The 21999-nt window shown below is 37.5% G+C and overlaps 1 protein-coding gene across 8 annotated transcripts in view; it reads right to left on the bottom strand.

Moving 5' to 3' along the window:
* The window catches only part of PATJ (PATJ crumbs cell polarity complex component), a 353196-nt gene that overhangs the window by 222874 nt on the left and 108323 nt on the right, over window positions 1-21999 (bottom strand). For all 8 annotated transcript variants that reach the window (XM_068540002.1, XM_068540005.1, XM_068540003.1 and 5 more), the window contains exons 20-22: window positions 19970-20365; window positions 13936-14059; window positions 8307-8481 (exon numbers count right to left, since the gene is read on the bottom strand). In XM_068540002.1, the coding sequence (XP_068396103.1) occupies window positions 8307-8481; window positions 13936-14059; window positions 19970-20365 (695 nt within the window). The remainder of the gene's footprint in view (window positions 1-8306; window positions 8482-13935; window positions 14060-19969; window positions 20366-21999) is intronic.

Here is a 21999-nt window from a genome sequence, read left to right as displayed (position 1 = left end):
CTTGGCACGTATGCATATACGTTCATTGGATAATTGTAATCATAGCATAAACTTTCATATTTTGATTATCCTATAATAGTAACAAGGATTAAATGAGATATGACTGGCATTTAACTGAGGCTCAACCAATATGCATTTCCTTTACAATTTTTTCACTTGAATTTATATCAAAATTTTCCCCAAGATTATCATAAGCTTCATCATTTCTTATTTAATAGCATCTTAATAGTCCATGGTATTGATGTAATTTAATTTGTCTGCTATCCCAAAATATAATGCACTTAGATTATGTCTTGTTTATATGGAATATAGACATTAATGCAAGGAATATCTTCATGCTCTGCTGTATTTTAGTATTCTCCTTTAAGTAGATATTAATTGAAGTAAGATTGAAAGCTAAAAACCAAACCAACACTGAAACCTTCCTCCTCTCCGTTTTCCACTTTCCTGTACCCTAATTGTGACAGGTGTGATAATATGAAATAAATATTTGGTCCTTGTCCCTGGTTCCTGCCACAGAGCTTCTAAAACCCTTGGAATTTTCCAAATGATAGGGGTGACAGGAGCATTTTTTGTTATTCATAACAAGTCCCTCTCAACCACACCTGAGTTGATGTTAATAAGGTGTCTCCAGGTAGGACTACAGACAGTTTCAGGATGGGGGCTGATTGCCAGACAAGCAGCTATGTGATTAGAGTTAGAACTTTCAGCCCTACCCCCACCTCTGGGAAGGGAAAAGGGGCTAGAGATGGAGCTCAGTCACCAATGGCCAATGATGTAATCAATCATGGCTGCATAATGGAGCCGCCATAAACCACTCTCCCACCCCACCCCCTCCAAACAACAGGGTTGAGAGAGAGCCTGCAGGTTGGAGGACACATTAAAGTGCTGGGAGGGTGATGTGGCCCAAGAGAGCATGGCAGCTCTTGCATCCCACACACCCCCTTCCCTGGCTTATGCATCTCTTCCACTTGGCTAGTCCAGAGTTGCACCCTTTGTAATAAACCAGTAATAGTGAAGTACTTTCCTGAGTTCTGTGAGCCATCCTAGCAAATTATCAAATCTTAGGACGGTGTTATGGGAACCCTCAACTTATAGCCAGTTGGTCAGAAGTAGAGTTGGCAACCTGGAATTTGTGACTGGCATCTGAACTTGGGGCGGTCTTACGGGACTTAGCCCTTAACCTGTGGGGACTGCACTAACTCCAGGTAGTTAATGTCAGAATTGAAATGAATTTTAGGATACACAGTGTCCAGAGAATCAGAGAATTGGTTGTTGGGTGGAGGAAAAAACTCACACATTTGGTGTCAACAGTTTGTGAGCAAAAACAGTTCATGATAGGTATTAAGAAAAAAAAAGTATGTGTTTTTATTATGGCACATGTATAATATCATTATAAGAATTAAATTCTTAAATTTAAAATTACCTAAAATAGAATGGAAACCAAGCTTTAACATTAGTATGGGCTATATGCTTTTCTATTAAAAAAAAATTAAAATAAAAAGTATCCTAAACTGCTGGCTTTCACATACAATATTAAGCAAAGGGGGAAAAATTTTGTCTAAAATATGGACAATTTTAGTTTTCTTTAAGAAAATGTATGACAAAAGGATTTATTCTGTTAGAAGAGACTTTTTCAAAGCATATTATCCTTTTTCAGGAAATTGATAAACACATATTTTGTTCACATTACTTCATACCTAAAGAGGGATAAAACTTTCAAAAACATAGTGTGATTAGTTTTAGAAATACAGTCACAGGATACAAGCAACTATACAAAATAATGTAGTCACTTTACACTGATAAATGCATATACCTTTCAACCCAAATTAAAATTTAACTGAGAAAGTAAAATACTTTTACTGCACATATTAAGGTGTAAATTCGCACAAATGTACTTGAATCTTTCACAAGAGAATTCTAACCTCTAATTTTATAATTTGCACTTTGATTAAACATGGTCAATAGCTCAATCAGTTAGAATCTCAAATCTTAAAATAACTGAACTTTTGCCTTTTACATTTAACCAGAGTTTTATAACCACTTTTTCCCTAAAGGAATTAACCATCTAATAGAAACAATGCTTTTTATTTTTAGTTCAGTCCTTTATAACAAATGCCCAAAGTTATAATTCTTTACAGATTTGGGATGAAAGATGGAGTGCCCCATTAATGAACAAGTGGATATTAATAGTAAGACTTCATCATAATATACAATGTCTTTGAGAATAAAATTTTCAACATCATAAAAAAATCAGATGAATCTAGATGGCCAAGGTGACTTTTTTTTTTTCCACAAATGATAATATTTTATTATAGAAAAAGCATCCCAAATATAAGATTTCGTAAACACTGGTAGGTGAACAAGTGCAACTTTAAAAGTAAATACAAAGTAAAGAGGCAAAACCTACAAGCATTCTGCCTTTATGAGAAAATGTACTGTTCTCCTGCAGAGGTGATCCCACCCAGAGCACGAATGTGGCTCCATCTCCCATAAAGGCATCAGGTTTGCTTTCTGAACTATGCCCAGTCTAACAATTTCAAAATGATGGCAAGAATATACCTTTTTTTCATGTGAAACTTCTATATACTAAACCATATGAGGGTCAAGCAAACTCGGCACCCAAAATGATGTAAGCAGGAAGGGTTATGGCTGTACCTATCTCAAGATTTCTTTTTCCTCTTAAAATATAGATTCTATATGGCAATTTTCTGTGACACACCACAGGGAATATGAGTATTTGGAACCAGGCAGAACAGGCACTAGTGTTTTCCAAACCAGTAGGGCTAGTTATACAAATGTTACACTATGACTTTGAAGTTACAAAGCAAATTATTACCTGATACCAGTATACATAAAAAATTAGGCATTCTTGTACATGAAAGTTTAAAATGACACAGACATGGTGTTCAGTAAAAGAAGCCATATACAAAAAAGTACCTACTGCATGATAACATTTACATGAGTTCTAGAACAGAAAAAATAATTTACAGTATTAGAAGTCAGGGGCAAGGGGGAACTTTCTGGGTGGATGGAAATGTTCAATATCTTGATTGGGGTGTTGGTAACATGAATGTATACATTTATCAAAATTAAGAAAATTGTCCTGTAAGATTGCATTTAAGACATCTGTTAAGAAACAGAAGTTTAAGCCATAAAGGGTAAGTTGCTTCCTTAGGTCTCTCCCTTTTCTCTTCTGACCTTCTGTAGAGCCTGGGTTAGCAATCAAATATCTAATTATATTTTCATAGGCATTCATGTAATATTCCTATGTGCCTCTTGTCCTAATTTCTCACATTCATCTTCACCTGCAGTGACTGGCATCTGCAACAGCATGCAACAGCATGGTAAAAACAGGAAAGTGTCATATACATGAGGCCACAAACTCCTTGGAAACTCCCCCTTTTTACTCCCATCTCAAACATTCCAGAGTAGTCCTCTCTCAAATGTACACATTTATTCTCTCCCTTACCCTCAGTCTTCTACCAGTATTCTGAATTTACACATAATTTTTGGCACTGGAACTCAAAGGTAAAACTATTAGATACTCACCATTTACTTAGAAGGCACTAAATGCCAGGCAGTGCTGGGGACTTAAAATATCACATTCACTCACTTAATCCTTTCCCCAGCTATGACACTCTGCCTCCTATTTCACCTCCCACTATTCAAAACAAAGTATCCAATACCTGAAAGTATTTCTTTTCGTTTGCATTCTATTATACCTACAACATGATTTTTTTTTTTCAATTTAGAATATGCCTTTCACCTCAAGTTCATCATCCTACCAGGCTTTAGCCTCTGACACCTTCCTTGTTTTACTTACTGTGATTTGATTCTATTTTATTTCTTAAAAAAAAAAACAAAAAACTCTACAATCTCCTTGAGTGTTTTAATAAACTCAGCAACAATGAATACCCTAGTTACACCTCAGGGCCCATGATCCTATCACTGCCATCCAGCATCATTGCCAGCCGCCTTTCATTAAACATTTACTATGTTCAAGGCATTATACGAAGCCCTTTACATTCACTCTTATTGAACCTTAGAACTACCTACTTCACAAGTGAGGAAATACAGACACAAGGGAAACCCTCTCAGGGTCATGAAGTCATAAATAACAAAGAGCATATTTGAACAGCAACAAAATATATCTATACTGCAAATCTCCTATTAGTCTGAGAAATGCCATGCCTCCCACTGATGGGCACACCCATGTCTTCAGGCAGCAGGTGATGACAGTAGTGAGTTAGAAAAAGACTAAAACAAGGTGAATTCTGAAAACTTGATCTCAAGTGACTTTATGAAGAAAGAAGGATACTCAGAACAAGATCACTTCGATCCCTTTCAGAGTTACCGTGCTCCACCTGCCTACCGTCCTCCCTTCCTAGAGATCACCAGTTTCAGGGTGCATCTAACCTCTTAATATCAGTCCTGCCTCCAAAGGTAAGGTGAAGTTGGCTTGATGCAAAAGCACAGTGCACACTGAATAACTCCGCTGGGCCCTACACAAAAATTAACACAAAGAAGAAACTGTAAAATAGCATATAGCATTTAGCACTAGATGACACCCTGATGATCTGAAAGACTATATTCTGAAAAGGATCTATGCATTACTCAGGAAGTCTCCTGAGTAGCAATAAATATTCACCTATGAACCTAACTCCATGGGGCATACCCTGAAAGATTAAAAGGGGTAGTATGATTTACAGGAACTGTTCTGGAGCCTGCTGAGATTTAAATATATCTTAAATCTATGACGGCAAGCCAAAAAAACAGCATTCAAATGCCAGACTGATCTCCCAAGACAAAGATTAGGCTGGAGCCCTTAAATGTCTGTGCCAGCACAAGAAAACAGCTTGTCAAAGTACTCACTTCAGGAGTAAAGCGTTATCTCCTCTCTCTGAAGCTGGGAGACTTGAGTAAGACACAACTGACAGAATGTTTCACCTTCTGCAGAAGGAAGGAAGGGTGGGCTTGGAAATTTGTTTAAATCTTTTCCAATCTACAATTACCGTTCTATAGCCTGAAAAGCAGCCTCATTTCTGAATTCTTTGGCCAGATTCAATTATTAACACTCAGCACAAAAGAAATTTAAAAAATAAAAGTATCTCGTTTGTGGGCTTCCCTGGTGGCGCAGTGGTTGAGAATCTGCCTGCCAATGCAGGGGACACGGGTTCGAGCCCTGGTCTGGGAAGATCCCACATGCCACGGAGCAACTGGGCCCGTGAGCCACAATTACTGAGCCTGCGCGTCTGGAGCCTGTGCTCCGCAACAAGAGAGGCCACGATGGTGAGAGGCCCGCACACCGCGATGAAGAGTGGCCCCCACTTGCCGCAACTAGAGAAAGCCCTTGCACAGAAACGAAGACCCAACACAGTCATAAATAAATAAATAAATAAATAAATAAAAGAACGTGAATTTCTAAAAAAAAAAAAAAAAAGTATCTCGTTTGAAAAGTAATTTGATCACATAAAAAATTTGAAACATGTTCCTGACTCCTCCAGCACTTCCACTGCCAAGCATCTCTCTTAAAAAAACAAACCCTGGCCGTTTGACACTGCGTTCCGTTCCTCTGGGCGCTGCTTAGATCCCTCGCACGAGGACCCTGGGCCTGTCAGCTTCCTCCCCTCTACACCCTGGTCCAGGTCTGCTGAGTGAAAAGCCACCAGATTCCTCCAACTAGTTGGGCCTATGGGTCTTCCCTTTCCACTCAGAGACGAGCTACACAGAAGCCAGACAACTTTTTACTAAGGTTCTATCTAAAACTCTAGGCAAAGGCCACAGGTCGCTGAACAGAGAAGTGATATAAGTCTGAGACACTTCATATAACACAAAATCTTTCCTGGACTAAGGTTTCAATAAAAGCATTAAGATTCTTTTCCCATATAGGTTATTACAGAACACTGAGTAGAGTTTCCTGGGCTACACAGTAGGTCCCTATTAGTTATCTATTCTATGCATATGTTAATCCCAGTCTCCCAATTTATCACTTCCCCCCACGTTTCCCCTTTGGTAACCATAAATTTGATTTCAAGATCCGTGAGTCTGTTTCTGTTTTGTAAATAAGTTCATTTGTATCATTTTTTTAATTAGATTCCACATGTAAGTGATATCCTATGATATTTGTCTTTCTCTGTCTGACTTACTTCACTTAGGATGATATACATCTATATATGTATAACTGATTCACCTGTTGTACACCTGAAACTAACACAACATTGTAAGTGAACTATACTCCAATAAAAATAAATAAATAAATAAAGCATTAAGGCTGATTAATCCCACCCCTTTCTCATCTCTGTTATGCTTTGCAACACCTCCAACTCCTTTGTTCGCCTCTCCTGTCCTGTACTCACAGTGCTACACAGCTCTGGTTTTTCTTTCAGAGGTGCTTCTGTTCCCATGCCCCATCCCCAAGGCCCCCGCCCCCCAGCCAAACTACCTGTCACACTCCAAGGAATCTCCTTGAATTGTAAAGAAACCACCCCACACCCTAACTTCTTCGCTCAGTGTTCTCTCCACCTCCTCTGTTCTCTCAACAGCTTCCGCTTCTCTGCCATGGATGCCACACTTGAGTGGGTGACACTCCCTCTCTCACTCCCTGGCAAGCTGGGAAAATGGAGTCAATATTTTTCTAAATTCCTTCCCACCACTAGGCCATTACTCTCCTACCCTTGTTTCAAAAGCTAATCTCTACTCTCACACCTCTCTTTTTATGGCCCACTTTACTAGCACCCCCATCATTCTGAGTAAATAACCTTTCTCCTAAATGACAGAAAAAAAAAAAATCAAGGTCATTGGGCAAGAATCTCCTTGGATTCCAGTCCTCAAGGTACTAATAGTACTGCATTTGTACCTTCCTTTCATTCCTGGCACCTGTGTCCATGGAGGAGATGAGCTTCCTCCTATCAAACTATTAGAAGTTAATCTCTCTAGGTGTGCAGTGTCCTCCTCTCCCTCCACCCTCTCCAGGGACTACACTTAATCAGCCACTTTCTAACATCTACATATTCCTTTTCTGGATCTTTCACACTCACAATCTATGTGTGTGTGTATGTCTATATATATCTATATATATATATATCTATATATCTATATATCTGCCCCCTTGTCCCATTTCCACAATGCCCTTCAGTTGTCTAGGTAACATGTGTTCTTTCTGCCTCTTTTCATGATCAAGTTCCTCAAAACACTAGTCTGCTCTTACTTTGTCCAATATCTGATCTTCTGTTCAATTCTCAACCCACTACTCTCTGATTTCCATGCTAATGAAACTGTTCTAAGCTTACCAAGGGCATCCATGTGATCAAGCCCCATGAAAACTCTTCCATTTTATCTACCTTGACCTCTCCGTAGCATGTAACAATAGTCTGTAATGATCCTTTTGTTAAAATGCTCTCTTCCCTTGGTTTCTATATCAACCTCTAGTTCATCAATTTCCTTTTACTTTTTGTTCATTCCACTTCATTATTTTCTTCCTCAGTTCATGCCCTTAATATTGCTGCTTTACAGGACTCCAATTTTGGCCCTGTTCTTTTATCACTTGAGCCTCCCCTGGATGACTATTCAAATCCAGGAGTTTCACCTACACTTGATCTTGTTCCCAATTATCCACATCAGGATAGACCTCAGCACTAATCCCCAGAGTCATGTATTTAATTAACTCCATTTCACTTTATTGTCCTATGGATACCTGAACCCTCAACATGTCCCAAACCGAACTCATCATTTTCCTCTTCAACCTGTTCATGCTCCTATAATCTTATGCCAAGGAATTAATGGTCCTGCTATCCATCTAGTTGCCCCATTCAGAAACACAGGTCATCCTCCTACTCCTTCTCACTCCCAACATGTTACAGTCACCAATTCCTACAGCTTCTCTAACTCTTAAGTCCAGTCCCTCCTTAATTTGTCCTCGAGTACTTCTTGCTTGAGTTGTTAAATTCTTAATTAACCTTCCATTCTCTAAGTAAATACTCCCATAATCTATTTTGCAGACAACTGCAAGAATACAAAATTGTATATATATAAAAAAAATTATATATATGGTACAATTTTAAGTATGTGAAATTCTCACAGTAATTGTTTAGTATGGTGGGTTTTATTCATAATATTTCCTTGCATTTTCCAAATGTTCCACCATAATCATGCCCGGTCGTTTTCGTTTTTGTTTTGTTTTGTTTTGTTTTGTTTTTAAACATCTTTATTGGAGTATAATTGCTTTACAATGGTTTTTTTTTTTTTAATAGAAGCAAAAAGAAAGCTATTTTATAATGCGAAAACAAAGAGAAATAATATCATACCATGCATCAGTGGCATATCTAGAAGACAACATTCCTGTGTGTGCCGAGGCCTTGGAAACAGCTAGAGCCCTGGGGAGTTGGTATAGAGGCAAGTCTTCTTGCTCCCTTGTTTGAGCCACAGCAGGAAGTTCAACAAGCAAGCCAGGACCTTGGACATCACTTGGAATCATCATGCCTAAAGAGCAAACCCAGATGATAGTGAGCACACGATACACTCATTCATTCTTCATTAATTCAATAAATAGTTATGGATATCTACTACAGGCAGGCCCCTTCCAGATAGAAGACTTATTTATATTAAACTAACTAAGTAAAACATTTAATATGTCAGATGGTGACAGTACTATGGTAAAAATGATTCTGCAAAGAAGGGGGATAGGGGTTGCTCAGTGAAAGAGGGTTACAATTTTAAGCATGGTCTCACTGAAAAGATGTTATTTTAGCAATATGAATCTTTTATCAAAAGAATCCCCTTTATAAGTCAGAAAGAGAAAGACAAATACTATATGATATCACTTATATGTGGAATCTAAAAAATACAACAAACCAGTGAATAAAACAAAAAAGAAACAGACTTACAGATACAGAGAACAATCTAGTGGTTACCAGTGGGGAGAGGGAAGTGGGGAAGGGTAATATAGGGGTAGGGAGAAAAAAAAGTTATTATGGGATTATATGAAATCATGTATGTGAAACTTCTGAAAACCATAAAGCACTGTAGAATTTAAAGAATCTTTCATTCAATTAAAAAAATAAAAGAAGAAGAATCCCCTCTACGGTGGTATTCTTACCTTACTACAAATTTTCCCTTTATCAACCTAGGCTGTCTCAATTACAGGCATACTGACATTTCACTGATTAAAAAAAAATAATTCCACAGAATAACAAATAACCAAATAAAAACACTTACATTTTTAAAGGGGCTTTGTCTATAAATTCCAGGATTCTTTTACATTTGTTACCTTATTTAATTCTCACATTAAACTATGAGTTAGAAAAGATAATAGCAACCATATTTTATAGGTGGGGAATTCCAGGTCAAGGAATTTTTGCCAATTAGAATGAACAAATTGGGACTTCCCTGGAGGTCCAATGGTTAAGACTCCGTGCTTCCACTGCAGGGGGCATGGGTTTGATCCCTGGTCAGGGAACTAAGATCCCGCATGCCACGCGGCATGGGCAAAACAAAAAAGAATGTACAAATTTACCTGACACGTCATCTGTGTCATTTTCCCATTTACTGAAAAAAGGAGTAACAGGGGCAGAGCTGTGCATGCAGTCCTCCAGCACATGTTTAGAGACCTGCACCCAGACTGGCATAAACCCATTAATTACTCTTAAGATATACCTCAGTATCCATCATATCTCATCCACTATAAATTCCCAGCCAATCTTTCTTCATCATGTTATACAAATATGATGAATAGTGAATCAAATGCCTCCCTTAAATCCATACATTTATGGTATATCTTTGAGACTTGGCTTATCAGAAAATTACCAATGATCACTAAGAGATACAGACACTCTTCTAAAACTTTTCCTATAAGCATCACCTAAACTTTCCATTTCTTCATATTGAACAAATTTTCTAGTAAACTCACTTCTACTTCTGCTTTTTGTCTTGTCTAGACACATTGGAATCAGGATCTAATCAGCAGAGAATCTGAAGAGGGGGTGAAAGTAACTGTAATGCTCAGGTGGTATTAAAGGAAGTCTCCGGTACCTCAGACATGCTTCACTCCCATCCCCTGGGCCTACATTCCTGCATGCAGTCAAATCCATACCAGTGCCGCACTGCTCTAGCTTTGCCTGTGTCTATCTTCTCCCCCTTGAGAAGGGGCCAGGGACGGGATGGAAATTCTGGCACGAATGGCCTAAAACAGGAGTTGAAAGAACAGAGAACCGGCTCTATTTGCAGAGCTATTTCCCATCCAGCTATGCTGGTAAAGCAGCCTATTAAATTACGGCACTGGGTTTCATAGGTTGCTTCAGTTTGTTTAAAACTTTTCATTACCTGCTCCACACAAGGCTGCCCATACCCTTTGCCCACTCCTCCTCCACAGACACCTTGGCAGTGTTCAGGTACACATCTCTCCTCTCTCACCGTGCTTGACACAGGCAGACTTACAGTGCTGTTCATCAAGTGCACCACGGTACCTGGGAGCCCATAAAATAAATCGCATCCTTCGGGGTCTATGCAGTTGTTAGGTAACAGCCACAATAGAAGCACACAGGTTAGGAAAACTGGGAAGTTTATTTATTTATTTTTTAAAATATTTATTTATTTATTTGACTGCATCGGGTCTTAGTTGCGGGATCTTCATTGCGGTATGCGCTATCTTTCATTGCGGCACACGGGCTCCTTTCTAGTTGTGGTGCGCGGGCTCTAGAGCGTGCAGGCTTAGTTGCCTCGCGGCATAAGAGATCTTAGTTCCCCAACCAGGGATTGAACCTGCGTCCCCTGCTTTGGAAAGTGGATTCTTAACCACGGAACCACCAGAGAAGTCCGCAGGGAAGTTTAAAAAAAAGGTTCCTAGATAAATGGAAGTTAAAGCTTATAGGAGAGAAATGGGGGGAATTTCCAAAAGGTTTATACTTAGTGAGGTGCACGAATAGAAATATAAACAAAATAAAGGCAAGAAGAATCCAAGTAGAGAAGAGAGGGTGTTACTGCACAACTTAGCAACTGGAAAAAAAAAAGTAGGGAATCGGTATGCTGTTAAATCACCACCCAGGAGCAGCACATCACCTTCTCATTCAAGAAATATTTCTTGAGCACCCACTATGGTAACATAATCAGGTATAAGCCTTGCCCTCCAGAAGCTTATGGTAACAGACAGGCATGCAAATACGCGAGTGTGCCTGACTCTGTGTGCAATGACAGAAATTCATCCAGGTTCACTGGAGGCCCATTCCAGGCTGGGCCAGTCAAAGACTGGGAAACAGAACTACTTTCTGTCTGAAATCTTCTGAAATCTCTTAACACTAAATATATTACTAATTTGACATTTATCTTGTATGCTTTACATTATTAATTATGCTAATTTCTAGGTTTAGTTTCACAGCCCGTGAAGAGCATAGGCTCTTTGAGGAAACCTACTTTTAGATTAAGTACAGGGTCAAAAATAGCCCTTTACACATAGGTTCTCAAAAATAATTTTTAATGTAATTGCTCATAAGTAAATCTAAAATTGTCTGTTACTAACAGAGTGGTCAAAGGGCTACAGATTTGAAAGAGGCCTTACAGAACACTTAGCCCAATTCCATCATTTTACAGCTGAAGAAGTGGAGGGGCTTGGAGAACTGGGCAGCTTGCCTGGTGACACAGCAAGTTAATGGCTTAGTACTGAGGGACCTGGGACTGAAACTATATTGCCTCTGTACCAATAATTTCTTAGTCCACCCATGGTTAGCACAAACCCAAGTACTCACACCTGCCACACAGCATTCTGGCAGCTCTCAAAAATTTTTCCAAAAAGCATGTGGTTATGAACACTCTTCTAGTGAGGACAGGCCTAAGGTATACAAGCGTAGCTTAATTCCTAAAGCTATAATCTCCAAAAATAAATTCCCAGGGCCTTGTCAAATATTAGATTAAGGCAGTATGGTGGGTTGAATGATGGCCCACCTAAAATATATATATCCCTGCCACAGAACCTATAAATGAGAACTTATATGGAAAAAAGGGCTTTGCAGATGTAATTAAATTAAGTATCTTGAAATGAGACCATCCTGGATTATCCAAGTGGGCCCTAAATCCAACAGCAGGTGTCCTTATAAGAGAGAGAAGAAGAGAAGACATGGATAGGGAGAAGAGGAGAGGGCCACGTGAGGACGGAGGCAGAGATCAGAATGATGCAGCCGCAAGCCAAAGGACGCTGGGGCCACCTGAAGCTGGACAAGGCAAAGAACAGATTCTTCCCTAGAGCTCTCAGAAGGAGCACAGCATCTTAATTTAGGACTTCTGGACTCCAGAACAGTGAGAGAATTAACTTCTGTTGTTTCAAGCCACCAAGTTTGTGGCTCTTTGTTACAGCAGCCCTAGGAAACTCATACAGGCAGCAGAAGGCAGAGGAAGTAACTTTGGAGGCACTTAGATGATACCCAGAGCAGGGCTCAGAGGAAGACTGGATCATCCCATGAGGACAAAATCCCTTTCCCTATGTTTTTCCCAACTCCACTGCCCTTCCTCACAAACACCCACTCCATATTTCTAGTCTATTCCTTTCAATCCTGACAGTATAAAACAGTGAATGATTCTCAACCAGGGCAATTTTGTCTCCCAAGAGACATTTGGCAATGTCTGAAGACATTCTGATTTTGATCATGACTGGGAATACCACTGAATCTAGGGTTAGAAGGCAGGGAGGCTGCGAACATCTTACAATGCACAGGTAAGCCCTCTACAACAGAATTATCTGGTCCAAAATAGTGCTTATATGGCTATAAAGTATCAACGGTAATCAAACAGATATGGACCATTAATTCATTTATGAATTCATTTGTGCCATAAATCTTCTCTAAGTATTTAATAGTCAGAGGATACAGAAATGTGGTGAATTTAAAAAAAAAAAAAAATAGTATACCAGGAGAGTTTTGGTGAAAAATCCCATTTTTCTCCTAGTCACAATCAGTTATACATTAAGAAAAATTGAATAGACTTATTTAATCTTAGATATTCAAAATTGACTATCCTAATTTTCTTTTTAAATTAATAATTCATGATGTGTTCTGACCTACAGGGAACTGGCAATTGTTATCATCGCACAGATGCCTTCAATCTTTAACCACATTAAGAATTCCATTCTTTAGATTTTTATTTGACAGAATGTTGAATTCATAAAAAACGGTTACATAACTTTTCTATAGCTATCTCTCTCTCCTAACAGCATATTACCATACAACACAAGAACTGCCCACAGAGAAAGACTTTTCCTATAAGTAGAGTCAAAACAGGTGAAGGACAGCATAAATCCTGAACAATGGCTCTATAAATCCCAATGCTATGAAAGAACTTACCAGGCTCACCTAAGGATCTTAATATTACGACATTAAATATTGCAGTGTTAGATGAGGAAAGATTATTTTTTAAAGTCAAGTTTTCAAAAATATATAAGAATCAATATGGGAAGAGGCAAGGAGAAGCACTATACTTTTAGGATTCTTTAATGGAAACTAAGTTATTAATGTACCAAAATTGACTGTAATATATGGCTATAAAAATGTTTCATAAATGTTTAAAATATGTCTCTTTATTAATATTTAACAACCCCATTCAATGAGCTAACAGTATCACTTAATAGTATCAGAGATTTTAATATATATTAGTAGAGACCTATTTCAGATTCGGCATTAGGCCGTAGTTTTAGTTTTAATCCATAAAGCTAATAAAAAGCAAAATGAGGCAGGGAAAATGCAGCTCTCTCAGAAAACAGAATCTGAAAGCTCTAAGTTGAAATATGATTCACATTATTTTTCCGGATATTTTGAAGCAGATTAATAAGCAGATTTCAATTCAAAACATTATAATGAGTGAAAATGTGACAGTAAAATTCATCATATATACAAATAAAACTGAGAGATTGCAAAATAATGTGATTTGTGTTTATGAGAAACGAAAATCACAAACCTAAATCCAGACTACTTTTCGTTAACGAATTAAGATTTTCCAGATCATCAAATCTGCTTTGTTGACTGTTTCCTTCAGTTGAGGGTATGGAGGATAGGGAATCGATGCCAAAGTTTTCTTTCATCTCAAGAGGAAGAAAAACAGAAATGCATTAGTACTTTATGATAAAATGTGGAACACCATAATGTTGTTCAATCCAGATCATAATGATAGCGGAAAACTGGCCCTGCAAACAAGCCTTCTCAAGTAACGGTTTATACTGTGGTAAGCAGTAACAAATGTTAGTAACCTAATATCTGCAAGAGTACAGGCTAGTAAAATCTGTTTTTTCCAAACACTGGATTTTTTAACAACAAAAAAAATTGTTTTATAAACATGAATAAGTAGATTTAAATAAACATTCACCAAGGCAGAGGAATAAAAATCTATCAAGTCAAGCAAGGTCAATGGTTGATACTCATTATGTCCTGGATCATGCTGGATCACAACTTAAATAGCTTCACTGTTGATCTGGAAACACCTGGGGAATTTTCATAGTTCTAAGCCTTTGCTATGCCCTCCCTGACACACTTATCTGCCTAGTGAACAACCTGTTCCCCGAACCTAAAACCTACAGGTAAGCACAGTCAAAAGTTATTACACTTTCCTTGTCTTCCTTTTACACAGGTTTTTTATGGTTTTCCAAAGTTACAATCTTCCAGAGCATACAATTTTCATTGATGTATTTTATTATGATATTTAAAAACATTTATATGCATGAAATTAAATGACAACATTATGGCCACCATAGGCATTTACCTTAACTCATTTAAGGTGAATAACACTATGTTATTCTCTATTGTTGGAAATTTAGGTTGTTCTAAACAAAAAAATGAATTATATTTTTTACAACAGTCCATGTTTTTTCATGGTTAAACTGGTCATACTTCAATGATAAGAAAAGAACCTCTCATAAACTGATGTACCAAATACTGCTAGATTTTATCAAATAGATTATGAATATAATTGAGTATATAACTGTATCAGATACCCAAAGGAGGCTACAGTACATAGAATTCAACTCAAATATTAAAAAGAGGTGAGAAAGGAAATATGACTACTTAGTTGCCTAGAATAAAATAAGCAAGAAGAACTTATTAGAGAAGGGAGTCAGGAGGAGATGGCAGCCACTGAGTACTTAAAAAGAAGAAATTTTACAACAATTTTTGAACTGTCTGGATTTTTTTTTCTTAAGTGAATGGCAATTATGTAACTGAGGAATAAGAATTGATGCCTAAATCTGAGATTTCAATACAGTGGGTATGAAAGGTTAAATCTTTAGAAAAATCAATTCAGGGGGCTTCCCTGGTGGCGCAGTGGTTGAGAATCTACCTGCCAATGCAGGGGACACGGGTTCGAGCCCTGGTCTGGGAAGATCCCACATGCCACGGAGCGACTAGGCCTGTGAGCCACAATTGCTGAGCCTGCGCGTCTGGAGCCTGTGCTCCGCAACAAGAGAGGCCGCGATAGTGAGAGGCCCGCGCACCGCGATGAAGAGTGGCCCCCGCTCGCCGCAACTAGAGAAAGCCCTCGCACAGAAACGAAGACCCAACACAGCCATAAATAAATAAATAAATAAATAAATAAATAAATAAATAAAATTTAAAAAAAAAATCAATTCAGTTTTTTTCTAAATAGAGAAGAAAATAAAAACATAAAATTATTCTCAGGTAACTAATCCTCAGGCAAAAAGAATCAGATATTTTAAAAAAGGGCAAAGGACTTAGACATTTCTCCAAAGGATATTTGAAGATCGCCAATAAGCACATGAAAAGCTGCTCAAGGTCACTAACAGAGAAATACAAATCAAAACCACAGTGAGCTACCACTTCACACCTATTTAAAAAACAGAAAACAAGTGTTGGTGAGCATGTAGAGAAATTAGAAACTTATGCATTGCCGGCAGAAATGAAAATGGCACAGCTTCTATGGAAAACAGTATGATGATTCCTAAAAAAATTAAACAGAATTACCATATGATCCTGCAATTTCACTTCTGGGTGTAGAGCACCCAAAATTTGGTTTTTGAACAAATACTTGTATACCAGTGTCCACAGCAGCATTGTTCACAATAGCCAAAGATAGAAACAGTCCAGATGTCCATCAGCTGATGAATGAGTAAACAAAAGGTGGTATATATACCTTCAGTGGAATGTTACTCAGCCTCAAAAAGTAAGAAAACGCTGACACAGTACATGTATGAACCTTGAAGACATCATGCTAAGTGAAATAAGCCAGACACAAAAGGCTAAATATTGTATGATTCCACTTACATGAGGTGCTTTGAGTAGTCAAATTCTTAGAGACAGAAAGTAGAATTGTGGTTGGTTGCCAGAGGATGAGGGAAGGTGAGAATGAGCAGTTATTGCTTAGTGTATACAGAGTTTCAATTTGGGAAGATGAAAAAGTTCTGGAGACGGATGGTGGTAATGGTTGTACAATAATGTGAGTGTATTAATGCCACAGGAACTATAAGCCTAAAAATGCTTAAAAGGTCAACTTTATGTAATGTGTATTTTATCACAATTAAAAATAAAGAACCAGATCTATAAATCTTGATGGCTTCACCCTTCAACTAAAATGGAGTAACAGGGTGGTAGAGAATGATAAACTTATAAGTAGTTGGGTACTATTTGCACTCCACAAATATAGCTATATCTGTAACCCAAAATGGATATTACAATGAAGACAGAAGTGATAATGTTCCTCTACCTTTTTGGAGGGCATCCTCTAAATAGAAGAGTATTGGGAATTACATATTTGTAAGGTATTTGACTGTGTTTTTAAAATCTACCCACTCAGGGCTTATTATATTAAAGTATCGTCACTGGATCCACCATAATGAGAGAAAGGCAAATAAAGATCCAAGCCCATCCTGATCATGTGGGTACAACTGTTACAGGGGATCAGAATATTCCACCCAGAAATATGCCACTTTGGCATAAGGATTATTTTGAACTGAAGAAAAAGAGTGAACTCAGAAAAGCCTCCTATCCCCCCCTGATTCTCAATCACCAGAGACGACTCTAGACTCTTCAGCTCAGAGATGGCACTAAGAGAGATGTACATGCCAAACCTTACTAAAACAATCCTTATCTTCCATCAATTCCCCCCATATATTTACCTTCCCACAGTATGCTGACCCTAAAAGCCTAAATCCCTTTTCCTTTGTCTTGTCACTTCTCTACAAGTTCACTGTTCTTTGTTAAGATGCTGTATAAGCCCAAGTTCTAACCCCTCCTTTGAGTGAATCATCACTGAGTTTCTCCTGTGTATATGCATGATGCAGGTGTTAATAAATGGTTTTTCTTTTCTTAATCTGTCTTTTGTCAGTTTGATTTCCAGGGCCCCAGCCAGAGGAACCTAGGAGGGTAGAGGAAAAAGGGCTTTTCCTCCCATACACTGTCATCACTGCTGGGTGTGGGGAAGGGAGGAAAAGAGCTAATGCCCATATATCCGGGCAAAACTCTAATTCAAAAAGATGCATGAACCCCTATGTTCACAGCAGCACTATTCACAGTAGCCAAGACATGGAAACAACCTAAATGTCTATCAACAGATGAATGGATAGAGAAAATGTGGCACATATATACAATGGAATATTAGTCAGCCATAAAAAAGAATGAAATAATGCCATCTACAGCAACATGGATGGACCTAGAGATTATCATACTAAGTGAACTAAGTCAGAAAGAGAAAGACAAATACTGCATGATATCACTTATATGTGGAATCTAAAATATGAAACAAATGAACCTATCTATGAAACAGAAACAGAATCACGGACATAGAGAACAGACTGGTGGTTGCCAAAGGGGAGGGGTTTGGGGGAGAGATGGAGTGGAAGGCTGGGGTTAGCAGATGTAAGCTTTTATATATGGAATGGATAAACAACAAGGTCCTACTGTATAGCACAGAGAACTAGATTCAATATCTTATGGTGATATTTTATATTTTCTATAATGGAAAAGAATATTTAAAAATGTGTATATATATATATATGTATAGCTGAATCACTTTGCTATACTGCAGTAATTAACACATTGTAAATCAACTATACTTCAGTGAAAATTAAAAATTAAAAAAAGAGTTAATGCTCAAAGCAAGAACATATAATTATTTAAAGAAAATAAAATACTGTTTAGGTAAGACACATTAGGGCTGAAACAATCTTAATCAATGCCAGTTTAGGGAGCCTATACATGTTACCTCACAGAATAAGAAAGCTGGGAAATTTAACAGAGTTAGTAATTAAGATGCATGTCCTTCAAACCGTGAGCACTGAATGCTGTTTAAACAAGCTGAGCACTTTGATAAACAATAGAGGCAGTGGTTACCCTGTGAAAATCATCAATAAAAACTTAGAAGAGGAATTTTTAAAAAACCTAATATTATGCAAATGATGCTTGAGATCAGAATAAAATTTTGACTGACAATATGGGTTCAAAAATTACTGTATCTGAAACAACCTAGATGAAAATGAAGATGGTATAGTTGAAGAACAGTGTTGAAAGATCAAAAAGTGATTCTAGTAATAATATAGATTCTGGCATTAATATGCATTGAAAGAATTTGAATAAAATTCTATCATTAAATGTGAGAACAGGCTAAAAAATTGATATTTTATAGGTTTTAAAACAGGAATCCTTAACTAAATTTATAAAGTAAATATTACTAATATACATTTGACTATTTCATCTATATCCCTAAAAGTTTGTATATTAAAATGGGCCTATATTTTAGGTTGCCTTATATTGGGGTATTTAGAAAAATTTATTTTTATGGAAGAAAACAGCCACAACAAGACAGTATTTATGAATATTCAATAACCTGCAATTACTAACTTGCTCCATATAACTGACTATTCTGTTTGAGGTCAAGCACTTACAGACATAGGAGTGGGACTGGCAGAGATAGAAAGAACCAATGTCAGTGGCAACATACCAGGTGATTCGATGTCACCTCTTCCCACATTAGTCACATAATCCCAAAAATCTGTTCGCTGGTAGACTGCCCAGAGTCCACTACCAGGGGTAATCCTCTGGGGTTCCTTAAATACAGAAATACAGCATCTTGCATAGCAGAGGGACCCACAAGCATTTGCAAAAAGGATAAATGTAGGAAGATCTAAGGGAGGCAAGGAAAAAACCCAGCTCTATCTGCCTGTGAGAGAGCAAATGAAGGCTACTTTGCACATCACTGCAGGGAAGTTGCTGACCTCAGTGAGGAGGGCACTGTACTGCACCTGAACACACTGCTATGCACCCCATACAAAAACTTTCTTTTCATTTGCTTGGAAGTTAATTTGGGGAAAGAAATAAACAAACAAAAATAAAACATTAAAAATATCCCTAATGAAAGATTCCAATTGGTGACCAGTTAACTCTAATTTGATTTTTAAAAAAACTTACTGGTGATTTAATAGCAAGGGCAAACCTATTAAAATATAATGCTTTCCTGCCAAGTTGTCAACAGGTAGTATCACAAATGTAAAGATAATCTTCTAGAGTTCAGTGACTTTCTATTTAGTATCATATATAATACAGAGAACAGTGTGGATAAGCAAGACAGAAACAAGAATAATCTTTAAACAATTTTGCCTTGATTTTCCTTGACAAATACATTATGTGAGAAATACAGAGCTGTGTCTCCCTGACAGAATTTTTTAAAAGAAAATCACAAATGGCAAAAGAACTCTTCCTTGAAATCGGTCATTAGGAGAAAAACATCACTAAAAAAGCAAGGTAAAAAAAAATAAAACCCACCATAAAAGCAAGGCAACTACAGTTTATTAACTCCAGCCAGAAGTTACATAACACAGAAATGATGAGGTTTACTTAAAGCAACACACTGTATGGTACATTTTGGAAAAAATGATTTATGATAAAAAGACCCATTGAATTTTGTTCATTTGTTTGAAAGCTGTATGACTTGTGGACAGAGATTGGGAGGGAGGAGTCAGGGAGGATGTGGAAGATGTGCTCTAATCCCTTACCATCTTTTCAGTGCTACAGCCACACTGCTGCATCTCCTGGGAATACGCGCGCATCGTGGACCTGGCTTCTTGAGGCTCAGGCAGTTCACAATCCTGGTACCACTGTGCACCAAAGTGCAGCTGCTTCATGGATGGAACAGGAGCAGCCTCTTGAATGTGCGATGAGGGATACGATTCCATGGACTGAAAGCGGTTTTGATAGAGCTCATATTCTTCATCAACAAGCATTTCTCTTTCTTCACCCATTTCCTGCAATCTAGGCGCCATAAATTCAAGCATTTCCCAGGCCTCCTTACTATTGTCTACCACTTTTTGTTGGGACTGGAAAGCCTTTCCCAAATCTAGAAATGGCTCATCCACAAGCTCTTCTTTAAAATAGGGCTCATCTCTAAATCCCTGTGAATAAAAATTGCAAAAAAACTTTAAACTACGTCTGTATTAAAGCTGCACCCTACACATTAACTGGAAAATTAACCCCTGACGTAACTGCAATGACGGTATTACATGACAATGCATGGTTAACCTGACAGCTCTCCATTACAAATGAGAAGAAATACAATCTCACTGCCACACGAGCCTCAACCCTGAAAAGAAACAAACAACAAGAGGCAAAAATCTGCCTTTGGCAAGGTGACTGACTAGTCTGAAAGGTTCACTATACATCAACTGCCTTAAAATTCTCAGTCAGAAATAGGAATTTTGTTAAATTGCTACATTGAATATTTAACTCCTGCATCTCATATAAAAAATAATACATAAATATGGATGCGCTTCATACTATCACTTAAGAAAGCAAAGACTTAAAAGGTCAGGATTTTCAGGTTTATGTAACTCAAAAGAAATTAATGGTTATTTGAACGTTTACAAAACATTCTCTATAAACTAAAGATATGGGGAATATGTCTCAACTACTTTGAGTATGACTCTTTTATAATATACCACTTAATAGAAATTTATTTTTGCATCTGCGTTAATAAAATAAAACAAAAGGAATGAATACAGTATGCTCTTCAATTAATTCATACTTCACTAATCAGAAGAGCAAGTACATAAAACTGAAGCTAGATAGTCATGCATGAGCAGAAACTTTGTTGAGTTCCTAGGTAACGCTTGAGGAATATATGGATCTGCTGAGACTTTGACATAACTCCAAGGCACCTTAGGGTGCTGGGCACAATGAGGCCCAATTCCCTCTAAGGGATCAATGACATTTCCTATTTTAAGTCCTATTCATTAAGTATCAATAAATGTAAATTCCTGAAATGAATCTACTCCTTCCCAATGCTTCCTCACTTTCAGCTAGACATCATTGCAGTGACACTTTTAAATTAATATACTATACCAAATACTGTAACCTAGTTATTTCAAAAAAAGAAAAAACTGCATTTAGAAGGCATATTTAAACATGTCACACAGTTATGAAATTGTAACAAAAAATGTTTAAACTAAAAAAATATAATGGACATTACGGGACTACATATCAGCTTTAGACACTGTCAACAAACTATGTAAAGAATATCAAGACAGTTGTTACCAAGTAAAGCAAAACCATACTCTAACTGCAAGAAGCAAAATAAACACAATTCATTTTAAGAATAAAAAGGGAAAAGCTTCAAAATATACTTTCTAATATTAAAGCATAAAGTAAGGTTTGACTAAATAACTCTTTTCTTTACAAAGTATTCAATAAGAAGATCTGTATAGCTCTTATTCTACGGCATTTTTTTTTAAATGCAGGTCTATTTTCAAAAATATGTTCTACCCTCAAAATTTTAAGAGTATATTAGTGATAAAAAATGAGGTATGGTTGTTCTTTGAAAATGCCTTATACCTGGGCTATGTCATTTATGGAGGCAATGTGATACAAGAGAGAAAAGATTTCAGTTTTAAAAAAATTAATAGGGACTTCCCTGGAGGTCCAGGGGTTAAGAATCTGCGCTTCCACTGCAGGGGACACAGGTTTGACCCCGGTCGGGGATCTAAGATCCCGCATGTCACGCACTGCAGCCAAAAATAAATAAATAAATATC

Source organism: Eschrichtius robustus, chromosome 3 (genome assembly GCF_028021215.1).
Source record: "Eschrichtius robustus isolate mEscRob2 chromosome 3, mEscRob2.pri, whole genome shotgun sequence".
In the NCBI taxonomy this organism is placed as follows: domain Eukaryota; kingdom Metazoa; phylum Chordata; class Mammalia; order Artiodactyla; family Eschrichtiidae; genus Eschrichtius; species Eschrichtius robustus.
This window is presented reverse-complemented; position numbering and strand designations above follow the sequence as displayed.